This window comes from Anguilla anguilla, chromosome 8 (assembly GCF_013347855.1).
Source record: "Anguilla anguilla isolate fAngAng1 chromosome 8, fAngAng1.pri, whole genome shotgun sequence".
NCBI classification, from domain to species: domain Eukaryota; kingdom Metazoa; phylum Chordata; class Actinopteri; order Anguilliformes; family Anguillidae; genus Anguilla; species Anguilla anguilla.
In genome coordinates this window covers 22,694,484-22,712,880 of record NC_049208.1, presented here as the reverse complement: position 1 = coordinate 22,712,880, position 18,397 = coordinate 22,694,484, and the positions used below count along the sequence as shown (strand labels likewise).

The window sequence follows — 18,397 nt, the reverse complement described above, 5'->3', positions numbered from 1 at the left end:
TCGGCGAAGAGCTGCCATGCTCCCCGCTGTGAACTGGGAAAGTGATGTTGGTGCAGTTCCTCTTACACAAGGGCAATGCCGTTCTCCGGGCCCGACTGAAGCCTTTTCATAGTCTGTTTCTATTGCGACGTGCCAACATTGCAGCACTTGCTGGTGCCCCATAAAAAAAATCATCAACTCTGATGAAATAAGATGTCTTGAAGAAAATTCTTACGGCTTCCCCATTTAAAACATGCTGAATACAGAATTTGAAGGTATAGTTATATACAAATGGAGGTATTCAGTTCAATCTTTTAACCCCTTTAAATATCAATAATAATTACATTTTTGTTATTATATTAAGAGATCAGATAATGTGACACTCATAAAAACCATATTATTTGAAAGAGATGTAAAGTAAATGTGCAATTTTCTTCTGAAACTGTACAGTATATATAAAAAATTTCCAGAGTACAATTCCTCAGTAATTGGTTAATTATTGTGGCATTTATGGTGGCCCATAATGTTTGCATGTAAATTAATTTCTAATTTCTACACTGGTGTGTACAATTCAATTCAAGTCATTTATTTTTTTTTACACTTCTAACTCCAGCTACTTCTGAGTGCTAAATGAATTCTAAATTTCTATTTATAAAATTTTAAATATTTAAAAGATGGCTGTCATCACTGATAAGATAAATGCATAACAAGCTTTCTTTTAATTCTTAAACACATTTATCGATCAAATACTGAACATACATTCATTGACCCAAAAATAGAACTTTGAATTTGAGTTAGAATTTTGAATTAGAATTTTAAAAACAATTCAGATATTTCAATGAAATATTATTAGCCAAAGTATAAGTACTCATGTTACTCAAGATTTTTCTGATTTAATTTTCACTTACATGTCATAATAATTAAGAGTAAAATGTTGGGGAAACATTTTTTTTATTAGGGTGATTATATAAAACATACACAGAATAGTGTTTATTATTGTGCATATGTATGCATCTACTATACATAGATAAATATGTTTGTGCATGTGTACAGATATCCTGACATTAATGCCATTGGATATAAACCACACATATACACACATGCATGCAAACACACACACACACACGCACAAGACATAAGACAAAACAGAACATAAGATCAAAACAGCCCCACAGGCATGAAAGTTCAAGGAGACGCAGGAAAAAAGTTAAACCCTGGGAGTGGATTTACATTCCAAATAGTAACTCTGCACACCTTCTTTGGCACCGGTGTTTAAGTTTAGTTTTACTTACACAAAACTACAACTGCCATGCAAAGCATGGCAGTAGGAAACGAAGAGAAGGGGAGGTGAGACTCACGGAAAGGGAACTTATGTAAATTATTAAGTTCTTCAGGACAAAAGGCCCATTCATAGGTATTAAACTGAGGACAGCAAACGTTAAACCGAGTGTTTTTTATTTTTTATTTTTTTATTTTTGGTTGGAGAGATGTTGTGTCCACTCAGCTATACAAATACAAGCATTTTTAATAGGCAAAAATGTCATGTAATGTAAAAAGTGTAGTAAATTATTTGCTGAGCAGTCAACAAAGTCTGTCATAACTTGCATAAATTATAATAATTGCATTTGTATACATTAATCCATTTAAAGTGAAGGATGATATGCCTAATTCCTTTTAGTGTTTCTGTACACAAGAGATAACTAACAACCCAGTAAGGCCTTGAATCAGCTGAACTGTAAGTATGAGTCCAGCACCCTAAACATCCCATGCCCTAACTGCTGTGTTAGTTTGTCTAAGGGTCAGTACTTTTATATTTTTCAAGGTTGGAAATCAGACAATCGTAATTCATTTCTTAAATTGAACACATTTAAATCCCCCCCTTTAAAGCCAACCCCTGTTCAGAAGAAAACCTGAGGAAAGAAAATGTAATGCTTTGATTTTTCAGGGGGTGGGATCTTTGTTACCATTCTTCAAATGTGGATTGTCAAAAGGCACTTACCATATTCCATCACTGGAAACTTCCTGTTAATTTGGGAGAGCACAGATTAGCATGCAGCAAGCCTTAAAAATGACTTCACTACATACAAGTTGCTCAGTCCTAGGCTACGATGGCACTTCCCATTACAAGACTGACAGCACAGTTTGTTTCCCATTCCCATGCAATTGCAGTTATAGAAGTAAATATTTCCAGTTTTTTTAACACTTAAAACTGTGGACTAAACAGTGCCTTTGGTACTAGCTGCAGTATATTGTGTGATGCTCACCTAGTTCTGCTGAAATATAAAGAATTATGAAGTGTCCAGAAATTCTATTAAAACTCCCCACTATATACACTCGTCCTTTTAGAGAGTGTAAAATTACCAAACCATCTCTCTGCTTCAAGCAAATAGGAGTTTGAAGTCATTTTGATATGACAATTTTTTTGTCCCCAAAACAATCATGGGTATGGTATCATTTCCCTCATTTGGATCCCATTTGGTGAAATTAGGAGTTAACTTAATATTGCTACTCTTAACTGTGCTCCCATTCCCTAATAATTGAGTGTTACAATGTGTTATTTTGCAGACACCACAACTGGCCATGCTGATGAATGTAATCAAAACTAGATGCATCCAGCACTTTGCGTTCATACCTAAAGTGACATAATGTATTTTGTCATCTCCCAAAAATAAAATATAAAAAAGAATTAAAATACCTCAGTACATAAGAAGTCTCAATATTTCTGTAAACGAATCAATGGTGACTATAAATAAGCATGTACACAGGTATTACCAATAATTGGGAAAAAATGTGGCGTATTAACACTGACTGAAGAAGCACACAAACTATTTCCCAGGGATCAAACCTTTATTGTTTCAAAACTCTAAATTCCTTTACAATACAGTCATTTATTGTTACTTGTATGACTTGATGGATAATGTACAATGCCATATTTAATCCAATAATGAAACACAAGATCACAAATATGAAATATTTCTCTCTAAGAATGAGCGTTCTATGATAGTGGGAAGTTATGCACCGTTTCAATGTTAAAAGCAGCGCAAATTCTTCCCTGTTTGAATCCATGACAGCATTGTTTTTTTTTTTTTGTTTCTTCCAAAAGTGCATTTTAAGGATTGCAGTGATGACTGTTATATTTCTCTCAGTCTCATAATGTACATTTCAATATTATCCTTTCAGAGAGCTTTCTTACTGTGTTGTGTGTAACAAACAGCATTTTACCTACAGGTCCAACTACAACATTTATCTGAAGTAAATTAAAGAAAAAATATTTCAATATGCATGCCATGAACATTCCTCCATAAACATTTATAATAAATGTATATTTGCAGAACATTACTGGGAAATTATGTTGATAATGATATTTTCCACAAAAGGACAAATGTCCATAATAATGAGAACTAATATATAACATCCAAAGACTTATGTTTAATTTACAGACAATATAACGGCTTTATGCCAATATGTATAGGGCATGCCCTTACAAAGAAAAGAAATTATTTGGTCCACGATTATAAATCTTCTGGGTAAAAAACAAAAAATAAAAACAAACTAAAGTGTTCTTGCAACTGTCAAACCATATCATGATAATGATTTTTTTTCCTTTTTCTAATGCAATGTTGATAAGAGAATTTATGAATAACACGAGATGTTTTTGTTTTATTTTTAAAAACATATGCAACACAAACAGGTTTTAGCTCATAATGTAACGATATTATACTTTTTTGTTCCAGGGAACAGCCTTCACTCTGTAGAATTTGGTACCCAGAGGAACTTTAAATCTGTTTTGAGCCTGAGGAGGAAGATGTAAAGAGGAATATATTGATTAGAGCAATACGCATCAAACAACCTAGAAACAGGAGTGCAAATTATTTACCATAATCATAATACTCTTTGTAAGATCCCCACTGTTAGAACACTGTTCAAACCTACCAACTGAATCATAATGGATTAATCATTCATCAATGACTATCAGAGTTGAAGCTATAACGTGCTACGACTTGTCTGTAACTTTTCATGTTTCAACATTAATAGAAATCAATAAATTACACGCTTCTATAAAATATGTTTAAAATGTTGTCATGATATTGGGAATTTGTTGAATAATGCAAAACAGAGGTTCCACAGCTTATGTCCTAAACATGGCATATATAAATGCCTCGGCTGCTTTGCTACTTGGAAGTAAATGAGATGACTGTTCCTGTAATGCTCTCTTAAGAGGCAAATTCTCTTTCCCCGGTGAAAAAAAAAATATACAGGATCTGTAATTTGGTTTGTGAATAGAAATGCGAGTCAGTCTCACTGTATCAAACAAACTGCTCCTGGATCAAACGTCACAAACAGGTCAAAAAACCTCAAGAGCTTCATATCCACACACCTGCACATCACCAAATTAAAAATACAATACATTAGCCTAACCCAATTCAATATTGGAACTAAAGTTTGAATTGCGTTTCAATACTGTATGGATGATATATTTTCATGTCAAATAAAAACTGTGATTAACACATTAGTTCTCATATCCCCAATAACAAGACCAGGTCAAAACCTAGTATATGGCTGGACCTAACAGTCCTAACACATCCAGCTGACCAATGGTGTAACTTCATAACTCGGCCGACCAATGGTGTAACTCCATCACTCAGTCACACACATTCGCGTTTATATGGCTGGCCCCACTGTTGCGGTGCAGGCAAAAATAAGCACATCAATTATGCATGCATTATTCAGGACACCAATTGAGATCTAACATTGTTGTTGTCGAGGTACAATGTACATAGTCTAATTAATGCCATTACTTGACTGTGCTTAAGTAATTTGATCAATATATTTATGATACTGATGTCTGCTGAGAGGTTTATTTTAAACAATGCAAATGCACACAATCTGCTAGCTTAAATTAGGTTTAATTTAAATAAGGCAAAAACGCAGTTAGACCGCCATCTCTCCTTAAGTCACTATCTGGAGCTGCAATTTGAATTCCATTATGAGCTAACAGTACGACTGTGGTCCTTAGGCAGCCAAGTATGAAATGACTTGAATTGATGTAATTGGATGTAACTGGTTAACAATAATACAAATGGGGATACTATAATTTAAATCAATTCTACTGCTTCAGCAATAAATGAGACATGTAAGAGATGTGTAGTGAAGATGTGTGTTGCTTTTGCAGTGGATAAAAAACACAACCGAAATACAGTATATATTTTACAAAAGAAACTGCATAAGCGATATGAAAACATATTTTGTATCCATGTTGCATCACCTCCTGATTAAGATAAGATTCTTACATGCTGGCTAAAACCATGTTACTTCCAATCAACGAGCTGCAATTCCCTAATGAAAAACAAAAGGGCAAGTTACTTCAGTTCATTACCTTTTTTGCCTGGCAATATTCCTTCTCCATCACTTTTCCAAGAACCCACGGTCGCCTTGCGGCCCCAGATGCTATTTAAAATAAAAAAAATAAAAATCTCAATACAGGACATGCAGCCATGATTTCTAGAGCACCGTGTGTCATTCAGCTAGTCCCAAAAGTAAGCAAGCCTGTTCCTGAAATTCTAGAGATGGTCATGGCGCTTGCTGCATCGAAACCTCTAACTCCATAAATTAATAATTTATTAGGCTCAATGACGTGACCACAGGTGACCATGTGCTGGAGGTACTGAGCGTTTCGCCATTCCGGCTCTGAATACTCGGGCTCGGCCTCTTAACAATCCACCAGCTCCTGCAATCAGGTTCGGATGGAATCAAAATCACAAACATCACTGTAACTCCAGGACCAGGGTTGCCTACCCCTGAACTAGACAGATATTCCTCAAGACCCCAGAAAACCCACATTGCCCTTGACATATTTGCAGAAAGCAATCACATCTTTAGAGTGCTGGGAGTTCCCCACTGGCCTCGCTGATCTGTCTTTTGATCCATTCAAATACATTCAAATATATTCAAATTTGAAATCAAAGAATGATCGATGTAAGCCGAGGTATGAAAGAAAAAGTGACACTGTGATGACCATTTTTGAAACCGCGGGGGTGATTGATGGCAAGATTTATTCCTTCCACGGTCGCGAAAGCCGGTGGGCCACTGGTCGAACCGCCTGACCGATTTTGAATAACGCAGGGCTCAAACGAAAAGGATTCAAATGGCTACTTGTACGCCCCCTCCCAGTACAAAGCAGGCAGGGAGAACACTGCCTTTCAAATCCTCATTTGAATGATGAGGTTTAAAGATACTCCCTCCCCCTGGACAGCGTCATACAAAATCGCTCTCTGATTATCCCCACTCAAAGCCGGACCGCAGAATGCCAGTGGATGCACCTATTAAGTGAAGATTTTTGTTACGTTGATTTCCAAGCCCGAAACACTAATTGGGAGTTTTGGTCCCTTTCTTCACAACATTTCCTTCCTGTCCTAATGAAAGCCCCTTTATAGATATCTATACCTTTCTAGTCTTTCGGCTTTCACATTTTTTTGTAGTTTTTTATTGAGACTTCTTCAGACGTATTTGGGGAATACATGAAAGGGAGATGCAGGCTTACTAAAGTCACTTCATTTCTTTGGTCTTAGCCTTTTCTGCAGAGCGTTTGATTTTATGATAAAAGGACTGGTTTAAAATTTCGGGACCTCACAATAACTCCTAAATAAACTAAGATCCTGGGCTCTGTTACCTCAGATCAGAGTTTAGGTTCCTCTGAAGAAGGAGCTTATTCTCTAGTGATTTAGCCATTTCCAAGCGCTGCATCATCCTCTGTTAAACCAGGAGTTTAGAGTAGCCTTCTCCAAAATGCAAGCTACTGGTGGCTGCTTGTTTTCGCTCCGCAGTCGGCCGGGCGAACTGCGCGTACATTACCGCGCGGCTGGCGTACGTGGACTGTAGACGGCCAGTCAACCGGAGGAGTTTTTGGGCAGAGGCAGGGGAGACGCTCCCTTCCAATGGTGGCCTCCTCCTTACAGAGCTACTAAACAGACAGCACTGGCAGGGCCCATTTTCAAGTCCAGTGCTCCGGACGGAACAACCCACAATCAAATGTAGAATTGACCACGCTGTACACCATGCGCAATGTGTAAACTCAATTTAAAATAGAGCTGCGCTCAAACTATATTTTGGAACTATATTTCTATATTTGAATATAATTCTTGACTGAAGCACGTCTCTTTTTAAAAAAGATAACATTATTAAGTGAGCAGTAACAAATTTGTTAATGATAATAAACATGTTTGGCATATAGTAAATAGACAATAGCTTAGATGCAATCCACACATGCCCTTAACTCTGACTCATAACTGAAAGTGTTACTTTTTTTTTCCTTCAAAAAGGCAGTTAGGAGAGTTTGGCGATTGCTGAAACTGATGAGGAAAAAACATGTTTATATTTTTAAAAAACCTTTTAACCGAGAGACCATAAGTAAACACACACACTGCAAAAAGTTCTTGGCATAAAGTGCAGAGTGAAAAATTCACATTTGGAAACACAGAATGAAAAATCGGTTACTGTGACATCGTTAAATAAAATTATCACTGCCTTCGAAGGATATAAGAATTTGAGTTTTCAGTCAGAATTTTCTTTAAATAAAAACAAACCCTGGCTGCAGTCAGGCCAGTGCCTATGTTGTATTTTATAGACCCAGTGGTTGGTACTGCTGTGACCTCTGCTTTCCGGGGAGCTGGACTGACCTGGTTTGAGATCCAGGGCGGTGAGGGACTCAGAATGGAGGAAGTACAGGGTCGGACCCACGGTGAACAGTACATAGTTATCGTGCCTTTCATCTAAGATGATGAGAACCAAGTCCCCGACCTGAAAACTGAAGACAGTATGGAAAAAAAAATCAGTTATCATACGTGACTTTTGGCACCCTAAAATGTGGGAACTATTGTGTAAAAAGGGCTGTAATTCCTACAATGTTCACCCGATATGGATGTACATACCCTCAAAATAAAGCTGACAGGCGGCATTTTAACCTCATATTCACTGTTTCATTTCTGCTCCAATGTATGGACATTATCAAGATTACAGATTGCACTACATATACATGCATAAAATATTTTATTATATTTTTCTACAGTCTAAACATGCCAAGACAAACTGAGTGGTGCTAAGAATCCCCAATCTACTTACTCTCTTATAGCTATTTTCTCTGAATGCCGTGAAGATACTGAAGACATGCTCTGGGACATCTAGAAAAAGAAAGAAAATAAAACAGATCAGTACTTAAATTATATAAATCATAAAAACTAGTATTCAAAAGAGAAATGCATTTGATGTTGAGCTTTAAAATGGTTGTGCCATGTAAATTCAGCCTTTTTTTTTGCAATCCTATCGTGAACAAGTTGTAAAAGTCAAAAGAAAAATAAAAAACAAAACGATAAACCAGAATATTACCAGTCTTTGACTGAGACGTTTGTTTTCTTCCTCCTTCATGTGTAAGGTCTGTAAAAATATAGATTAAAATAAATACACCAAATAATAAGAAATAATAGTTCTATTAAAAAATCAACGACAATGCACTCGTATTTCAAATTATTCAATTCTACATAATTCTCCTCAAACAAATTTCTATGAAGCATTAAAATAGAATCAAGACTATTGGTAATTCCAGATTTTTGTCATTCTCCTGAACTGAATATACTTGGTGAATTACATCGAGCTGAATGCGGCACAGTCGACATGTGCGTTATTTACATAATTATTCACATTCTTCAGATACTACTTGAATTCACAGACCAGCACTGAGAGGCATGTATACTGATATCTCTGTAGTCCAATGCATGATGGGATTGCACTTACCCTTTCCAATAGAAGTATTCGCTGCCTCTCCTCAGATAGCATGAGGATGTTTTCACTGAAATAGAGAACGTGGACTTTAATCAGTAAAACAAGGAAACTGCACAAGCGCAGAAATGACACAACACTATTTGGATTAAGACAATATGCTGAGTTCGGCTGAACCACAGAACAAAGCAGACACAGGTGCAAGACCCGGAAAGCGATGTGTTATAAGTTTGGCTGTCACTGTTGGCGTGTTAAATCATGCGATTCATTTTAATTACATTTATTAATTACAAATGTTAAAGAGGGTGGTGGATGGGAGAACAGATCATAGAGCTGTACTTTCGGCGATCTGTCCTGCAAAATTATTTGCATGGCTTAACGCATTAAAGTTGATAGCCCTAAATTTAAGACAAAACAATACCAGCATTTTGCACCCAGTGAATTTTAAACACTTCATGCACAAGGACAAATTATAGTGCAGTGTCCTTTAGCGTTGACCAAATAATGTAAATGGAATACTCAGCTAACCACATATACAGGAATAAGATCGGGTTATTGTTTTCATGGCGCACGTAAATGTCAAAATCGGAATATGACCATAACCAGAATAAGTATCTGGTGTGCATGCAAACGTGGTCAACGGTTTTGAACAGTTTTACCCAGTGAAGTAGTAAATTACTCTTTGAACACTATTCGACACAAAACCGCTGCGTTCGCTTGCTTTGGCTCGCTGTGTTCGCAGACTGAACAGAGATACAAATGTTTACGGAAATCTTTGTTGTTTTTGAGCGCGACCGCGGGCGCTTACTGAACGGTCATCATGCTGGCCTCGACCGCCGAGTCCACCCTCTCCTCCTCGCGGACGGCTCCGACCGAGGCCAGCCTCTCCGGGTCGCCGGGGGCGTCGGAGGAGCAGGCGGCGGGGGCGGGCTGGAAGTAGGTGGAGGAGACCATGGCGCTGCTACGCAGACGGTTCAGCTCCTCCTCCAACTGCTTCTTCTCCTGCAGCAGGGTGGCCCGGTCTCCCAGCAGGGTCCCAATCACACCTGCAGGGATATGCACAGTGTCTATATACCTGATATACCAAACACCTGCAGGGATATGCACAGTGTCTATATACCTGATATACCAAACACCTGCAGGGATATGCACAGTGTCTATATACCTGATATACCAAACACCTGCAGGGATATGCACAGTGTCTATATACCTGATATACCAAACACCTGCAGGGATATGCACAGTGTCTATATACCTAATATACCAAACACCTGCAGGGATATGCACAGTGTCTATATACCTGATATACCAAACACCTGCAGGGATATGCAGTGTCTATATACCTAATATACCAAACACCTGCAGGGATATGCACAGTGTCCATATACCTAATATACCAAACACCTGCAGGGATATGCACAGTGTCTATATACCTAATATACCAAACACCTGCAGGGATATGCACAGTGTCCATATACCTAATATACCAAACGTCTGCAGGGATATGCAGTGTCTATATACCTGATATACCAAACATCTGCCGGGACATACACAGTGTCAATATACCTAATATACCAAACACCTGCAGGGATATGCACAGTGTCTATATACCTGATATACCAAACACCTGCAGGGATATGCACAGTGTCTATATACCTAATATACCAAACACCTGCAGGGATATGCACAGTGTCTATATACCTGATATACCAAATGTCTGCAGGGATATGCAGTGTCTATATACCAAACATCTGCCGGGACATACACAGTGTCAATATACCTAATATACCAAACACCTGCAGGGATATGCACAGTGTCTATATACCTGATATTCCAAACACCTGCAGGGATATGCACAGTGTCTATATACCTGATATACCAAACACCTGCAGGGATATGCACAGTGTCTATATACCTGATATACCAAACACCTGCAGGGACATGCACAGTGTCTATATACCTGATATACCAAACATCTGCCGCGACATACACAGTGTCTATATACCTAATACACCAAAGACCTGCAGGGATATGCACAGTGTCTATATACCTGATATACCAAACACCTGCAGGGATATGCACAGTGTCTATATACCTGATATACCAAACACCTGCAGGGATATGCACAGTGTCTATATACCTAATATACCAAACGTCTGCAGGGATATGCACAGTGTCTATATACCTAATATACCAAACACCTGTAGGTATATGCACAGTATCTATATACCAGATACACCAAACATCTGCAGAGACATGCAGTGTCTATATACCTGATACACCAAACACCTGCAGACACATGCACCACATCTATATACCTGATACACCAAACACCTGCAGACACATGCACTGCATCTATATACCTGCTACAACAAACACCTGCAGGGATATGCAGTGTCTATATACCTGATATACCAAACATCTGCCGGGACATACACAGTGTCAATATACCTAATATACCAAACGTCTGCAGGGATATGCAGTGTCTATATACCTGATATATCAAACACCTGCAGGGATATGCACAGTGTCCATATACCTAATATACCAAACGTCTGCAGGGATATGCAGTGTCTATATACCTGATATACCAAACATCTCCCGGGACATACACAGTGTCAATATACCTAATATACCAAACGTCTGCAGGGATATGCACAGTGTCTATATACCTGATATACCAAACACCTGCAGGGATATGCACAGTGTCTATATACCTGATATACCAAACACCTGCAGGGACATGCACAGTGTCCATATACCTAATATACCAAACATCTGCCGCGACATACACAGTGTCTATATACCTAATACACCAAAGACCTGCAGGGATATGCACAGTGTCTATATACCTGATATACCAAACACCTGCAGGGATATGCACAGTGTCCATATACCTAATATACCAAATGTCTGCAGGGATATGTACAGTGTCTATATACCTAATATACCAAACATCTGTAGGTATATGCACAGTATCTATATACCAGATACACCAAACATCTGCAGGGACATGCAGTGTCTATATACCTGATACACCAAACACCTGCAGACACATGCATCACATCTATATACCTGATACACCAAACACCTGCAGACACATGCACTGCATCTATATACCTGATACAACAAACACCTGCAGGGAAATGCAGTGTCTATATACCTGATATACCAAACATTTGCAGGTACACACACAGTGTCTATATACTAATCACACCTGCAGATTCATGCAGTGTATTTACAAATCGCATACTAATCACCGTAGAGATATGCTGTACAAACAACATACTGCCATCTAAAATCTGTGCGCCTTATATAATGCAGTCCAAAACCCCACCTGCAGAGGTATGCAGTTTAAGGCTGATATAGTGCAGTCTAAAATGACACCTGACACGTTGTACACATGACATACCACCTGCTGCCTACCACCGAACACACATTTCAGCAGTAAGAGAAATAAAACTGATTTCATTCAATCTACACTGCACTTGCTGGTTGTTGCTTGCTAATTATTGTTTATCCAGCAGTAGTAAATGTGCTATGCTAAATTTGGTGCATTGCATAAAATTTGCCATATTTAAATGAATCATTACACACATCTCTAAGTGACAGTGTAGATGGATTTTTTTTTGCTTTATACAGTTCAAACAATTAACTGTATGCAAGTACAATAAACACATCAAATTAACATAAAATTGACTAGAATTAACATAAAAACGCATATTTAGCAATGTGTCCAAGCTTCCCCCTTTTATGCCAAACAAGTTTATTCAGAAAATAATATTTCAATAAAGAGCTATTATAATGTCTTCATTAAACCTTGGCAATGCATAGCATATCATACACATCACAAGTAACTAAAAATCAAGTAATTAAGATATATGAAAATGACTAAATGTGAGAGTGGTTAGAAACCTTTGTCGTCTTCTTGCTGCTGGGTGGCTTTTCTCAGCTTGTCAGTTAGTTCATTGATTATCTGTTCCTTCTTCAGTTTTTCTCTTGTCAGAACAGTGTTGAAATTTGTCTAAATGTAAAGAGAAAATAATTTTAAGTGAATGATAGTTACCAGTAAGTCAATTCATCAAACACATCTACAGTACAGATATCCATCATACACAGATATGTCAACAGACGGTACAGTACTTTATGCAACGTGACTTGTTTGGTAAAACCTTGATTAAATTAATCATGTGCTCAATACCAGTAAGGTAAGCATTGCTGCTGAACTTTTTGTATTTATAAAACACCAATATACTGTCGAAGGAAAAAAATGGAAGTTGGATGAGAGCTAATCCCTGCACTAACATTTCATTACAATTTATTAATGAAGCAAATGTTCTCACAAACATAAGGTTACCCCTCAAACATAATCAAAACCTTCAAAGACATTTTTTAAAATGACGCACAAATCCTGTACTCATTGTTAACTACAATCCTGCATTATGATTGATTTTATTCTAACAACAGCAGCGAGTGCAGAAAGGGGAATTTTATCTATTTTAATGTGATTTCTGTGTGCAGATTTTGTTTAACCCCTTTGCGCAAGCCCCCTATGGGACAGGACATCAGCATCCCAAGATTGCTAAACTTAAGACATTCAGTGCTCCTGCAACTGAACTATGAGTAGAAACAACAAACTCTCTGTTCTAGCTTTATTAGTAGACGATGCAGTTTTCATAGAAAATGCTACCAAAAGGTCACCCACCAAACCACTGCTAATCAAGAGAAACATCAATGCTCTTCTTACATTTGAAAAAAAAAGCACCAGGATGAGCCCCAAGCCTTTTGGGGTAATGTTCTACGAACAGTCACAAGGCTTACATAAAACTGCACTAGAGTGATGCCTTTCAGTTCCCCTGAAAAACTGGATAAAAATATAAGAATGCAAAAACAGAGGTCAAATGCCTGTTAAAGCATTAAAAGAACAGCGTGTAGTGTTCCTCATGACTCATAACTGCCTGCATGACTTTCTGTGCAAGTGACTCACTTAACAACAGGGACAGGCAACAAATACAGGAAAAACTAAAAATATGCTATATTTAGTAGAGATGCTCTACCGCCCACACAAGTTCCATATATTTATATTTGATGTAAACACGCAGGACCTGAGAAACATGGTTTTTTGTTTTTTTTTTCTTCAGTTCTTCGCCAGTTTTTTGCTGACATTCTGCATATCAATGTGAAGGTCATATCTGCCTTTCTGTGTACGAAAACTGAGACTAGAGTTGTGGGCTGAGACTGTCTGAACAGGTTTTCTTACATTTTAAAGGTCAGTGTGACCAAATAAATAAAAAATAAAAAACAGACGATACCATCTACAAATGAAAAAACAACTTCAAAGTGCCTCAGAAATACTGAAATATTTCTACAAGAAAATCGATGATCTATCAACTGAACATTTTAAGATTCATGTTCAAATGACATGCAACATCTAAAGACATTTGTTTTAATAGCGTTGGCACATTTAAACAAACCGTTGTTAAAAACTTCACCAGAATAACGTAGAACCCACCGAAGAATTCAAATGGAATTGTGAAACCTTTGAAATGGCCCACTGCTGCCAAAGGAGATGGCAACAATTCCCTCAGAAACTACCTGACCTGAACAGACAAAGTCAAAAGGTAATTTATGAAATCATGAATATTATGTACTAATTATGCACATATAATGCATGTGGGTTTGACAGAAAATACGGTTTCTCCAGGTTCCATCTGTTTTCCCCACTCGCAGCCAGATCATTGCACCGACGCGCAAAGGAGCAGAGAGGTGGCACGTGGCATCACAACGGGTGATGCAGTTGGCCCTTAGCAGCCTCCCCTTCAGAACTGGGTGCAAGCTGCAAAGCAGCGCCACTGCTAAAACGCCCAGACGGAATTACGATAACGGCGCCGAGCGGCACCATCGCTTCGGCCCGACGTTAGGCCGGCGCCCAGCTGACCTCGGGAATCGACGCCCATGGACACCGAATGGAATGGCGGCGGGAACCTCGCGGTGGAGCAGAGCGGAGCGAGGACTGCGGCCGCGAGCGCCACGCATTCCCCGCCGACTCGACGGCGGGCCTGCCGCCGCGGATGCGGATTCGCAAACAGACGAACCCGCCCACCGCGTCACCTGCTTCTCCCGCTGGCTCGGGGAGGGGCCGATCTGCAGGGTGGGGGCGGGGTGAGGGCTCGCTTTTTTTTTTTTTTTGGAAGGGGAGCCTACGCGCGCAGCCGGGAAAGGGGGCGTGCTACCTGTTGTTCGGCGATGAGCGACGTCTTGAGGTTCTGCATCTCCTCGTTCTTCCTCTTCTCCAGGAGCTCCAGCTGGGCCAGCAGGCCGGCCCGCTCCTCCTGCAGACGCTCCTCGACACTGGCGTTGATGCCGCACGCCACCTCGGCCTGGCCCCCGGTGTGCTCTGGCACGGCGGCTGCCCTGTATCAGGCAAAAGCAGAATGGCACTGTAGCTCCCTGTCAAAGCCCCAATGTACCACTTCGACACCAACGCATGCACCAGCTAAGACCGTCAGGCAGCCCATTGAACACTACTTTCGCTATAGCAGCATAGGCCATATACACCTAATCTGTACCATGTTTCACATTTTTACAATTTGAAGCGAATAGCCAATCAAAATAACACCAAATGAAGAGAAGCTTCAAAGATGCGCTTTATCCTCAAATGCTTCTAAGCCTTCAGAAATATAGGTGCAGGCAGCCAAAACTGGCTTTGGAAAATCCACGAATCTGCTGCCACTAACAATGCTTTCAGTAACAACTGAACTAACAGTTGGACGCAGGAGAAATAAACTACGGTTAGGTAGGAAAGTAACTGAAACAGTACTGCAGATCTGAGGAGTAAATGTCGTATTTGTGGTAAATGTGTATGAGAGTACAGAAGCTTTACACTGTGATAATTATAATACACTGTAAAAATCATGTCACTGTGGAAATTAATTTGGTCAACTAATATAATTAACCTAATTCACTTAAAATTTAATTAACTTATTTATTCTAAGCGGTTGAGTCAAAATCATTTAAGGAAAAAAATGGTAGCAAGGACAATTTAATTATTTTCCATGTTTAGATGTTTTCCATCTTTTGATATGACATGCATTCATTGTAGACTGCTATGAAAATACAGTCATCCTTAATCTATAGGCTAACTGCATTGCATTATCCATAATCTTCTTGGAAAAGCATAACATTGTTCATAAGATCACAGGTGTATTAATAAAAAACTATGTAAAATCAATATTTCAATAATATCTGTCTGATATCAGTATGAATAATATATTTAGATTTTTTCTTTATATTTTTGCATTTATGTACTCTAACGCACATGTGCGTACTCTTTAAGCAGTGTTTCTGTCTACTTTCGAGTGGCATTTATTGTACTGTGCACTTTAGTTAAATTTTAATTATTTTTATTTTACGAAGTCTCTCAATATATACTTGTATGCATAATTGCAACTCCAGTAAGCACTGCAATAGCTGTTTTTTTTTTGGGTACAAGATGTGCCATGGATTGTCTGGTGAGCTCTGGACTAAACTAATTTGGTTCTATAATATTCTGTAAATGAAGACAGAATTAATTTTCAAATGGTTACAAAATAACACATCTCAGTTTTGCACAGGGCTTCTCAAAACAGCGGCTCAGAATTCCATTCCTTACCTTTCTGAAGACCCTCTCTCCTTGAGCTCATTTTCAAGTTCTTTGACTTTTGTTAACAGTCTTTCCTCGATTTCCTCCTTCTGCCGTTCAAAGTTTTTTAAGGCATTTGATAACGCAGCCTTCACTGCTTCCTCTTTCTGCTCTTCTATACTCTGTGCGGTCTCTTTCTCCTGCACCAACCTTTTAGAAAGAAGTTCATTTTGTGCCTCCAAATCACAGATAGCCTTCTTTAAATGCTCCTGCTCCTCCTGAAGGGCTCTTTCCTGATTGTCTTTCTCGTTCTTTAGGGTGGCAGTCCGATCCTCCAGGTCATTCTTAAGTGCTTGCACCTGTTCAGTCAGGCTTCTCTCCATCTCCCAAGCTTTGTCTTGCAAAGATGCAAATTGACTGCGGAGTAAAGCACTCTCCTCTTCATGCCTGTCCACCAGCTCAGAGATACAGTGGTCCTTCTCGATTCTCATCAGTGTCCTGAGCTCGGCTAACCCCACTTCGTACTCTTCATTCTTAACCTGGAGCTGCTCTTGAAGGGCAATCATCTGCTTTCGCAAAGAGTCGGTCTCCGCCTCCACTCTGGAGTTCAACGTCTCCTGCTGTTGACACCTGGCCTCCTGGTACAATAGCCGGACCTCCTCCATCTCCGCTTCTTTCAGGGCCATCTCCACCTCCAACTTGCATCGCATGTCGGACAGCTCGGAGACGCGGGACTCGAGGTCCTTGACGCGACCCTCCCACTCCGCCAGCTCTGCTGCGTGCAGGTCGACCAGCTCCTTCAGCTTGGTCGCGTTCTCGTCGGCCAGCCAATCGAGGACCGCTTGGCCCTGCTGTTTGGCGGCCTCCAGCTCGCCGGCGTGCTGCTGCCGGAGCCGCTCCTCCAGCTCCTGGAGCCGAGACTTTTCCAAGCCTTCCATTTCCGCCTTGATCTTCTGCTGGCTGCGTTCGATCTCAAAATGCAGGTGCTCCAGCTGGTCTGCCAGGGTGTCTCTGGACAGAGTGACGGTCTTCATTTCCTCTTTCTGCTCTTCGATCTTCTGCTCCAGGTCAAGCAACCGCTGCTTCTGACTGCTCTCCGATTCCACAGTCCGGTCTCTTTCGCTTTCAATCTGGGCGATCTCCTTTTCCTTCCGTTCCACGATGCCTTCGAGCTCCAGGATGGCCCTTTGTAGATCCTTGACGATATTCTGGTTCACCTCGGATTGTTCTTTGAGAGCTAGCATTTCTTTTTCATGGTCTGTTTTGAGAGTGTATAACTCATTCTCATGCATTTCATGCAAGTTTCCTTCGTGGGTGTACTTAATATTTTCAACAATGCTCCGCACTTCCATCGACATCGTTTTCAAAGCGAACCCAAAGTCCCTCTGTTCTTTTAATACAAGACCACGGAAGTGGTAGAGATCCTCTTTGACGCTTTTCAAGTTGCCCTGGGACTCCTCCGCGGCCGACCTGTACTTCTCTATGCACTGTTTCAGGACTGCCAGTCTGGAGTTCTCCCTCTCCAAGGTAGTCGTGTCCTGAATGCGCTTGCTGTCGATGGCATTTATGACCGAGGAATACAAGGATTCCACCATCATCTCGGGGCTCGTCGGGTCGCTGATGGGATTCGGGGAAGTCAGGTTCTCCTCGATCACAAACTCGTTCACTGCGGACATGAAGTCCGACTCGGGGCTCTCGACCAAGGAGTCGAGGTCCAGGGATCCTTGCTGTAGCACCGCGTCCATATTCGGATGCCCGATAGTTTCAAAATCAAACGTGTGGGCATCGATGCTGTCTGGAGACAGCTCTTCTAACGGGCCAGGAACAATCAGAGGCTGACAGAGGGGACCCTGAAGACTCAGTGAGGAGGGTGTTTTGGGGGAGGTAGAGGCAGCTCCTACTGTGCTTTCAGATCTTGGGACTGTAGTGGACCTTTGCCCCGTCTGGCTGCTGGATGCCTAGTGACACATCGTTCAAAATGAAATATTTGTCAATAAACTGAAGCAGCTCTGATTATTTTAAAAG

The 18,397-nt window shown here is 40.1% G+C and overlaps 1 protein-coding gene across 2 annotated transcripts in view; it reads right to left on the bottom strand.

The window, feature by feature from the left end:
• Positions 1 to 2,807: 2,807 nt before the first annotated feature.
• rb1cc1 (RB1-inducible coiled-coil 1) overlaps positions 2,808 to 18,397 on the bottom strand; it is a 35,228-nt gene continuing 19,638 nt past the window's right edge. For both annotated transcript variants that reach the window (XM_035429128.1, XM_035429129.1), the window contains exons 15-24: positions 16,403 to 18,330; positions 14,985 to 15,165; positions 12,667 to 12,775; positions 9,560 to 9,797; positions 8,767 to 8,821; positions 8,362 to 8,409; positions 8,098 to 8,156; positions 7,656 to 7,783; positions 5,357 to 5,427; positions 2,808 to 3,772 (exon numbers count right to left, since the gene is read on the bottom strand). In XM_035429128.1, the coding sequence (XP_035285019.1) occupies positions 3,695 to 3,772; positions 5,357 to 5,427; positions 7,656 to 7,783; positions 8,098 to 8,156; positions 8,362 to 8,409; positions 8,767 to 8,821; positions 9,560 to 9,797; positions 12,667 to 12,775; positions 14,985 to 15,165; positions 16,403 to 18,330 (2,895 nt within the window). In that variant the 3' untranslated portion in view covers positions 2,808 to 3,694. The remainder of the gene's footprint in view (positions 3,773 to 5,356; positions 5,428 to 7,655; positions 7,784 to 8,097; positions 8,157 to 8,361; positions 8,410 to 8,766; positions 8,822 to 9,559; positions 9,798 to 12,666; positions 12,776 to 14,984; positions 15,166 to 16,402; positions 18,331 to 18,397) is intronic.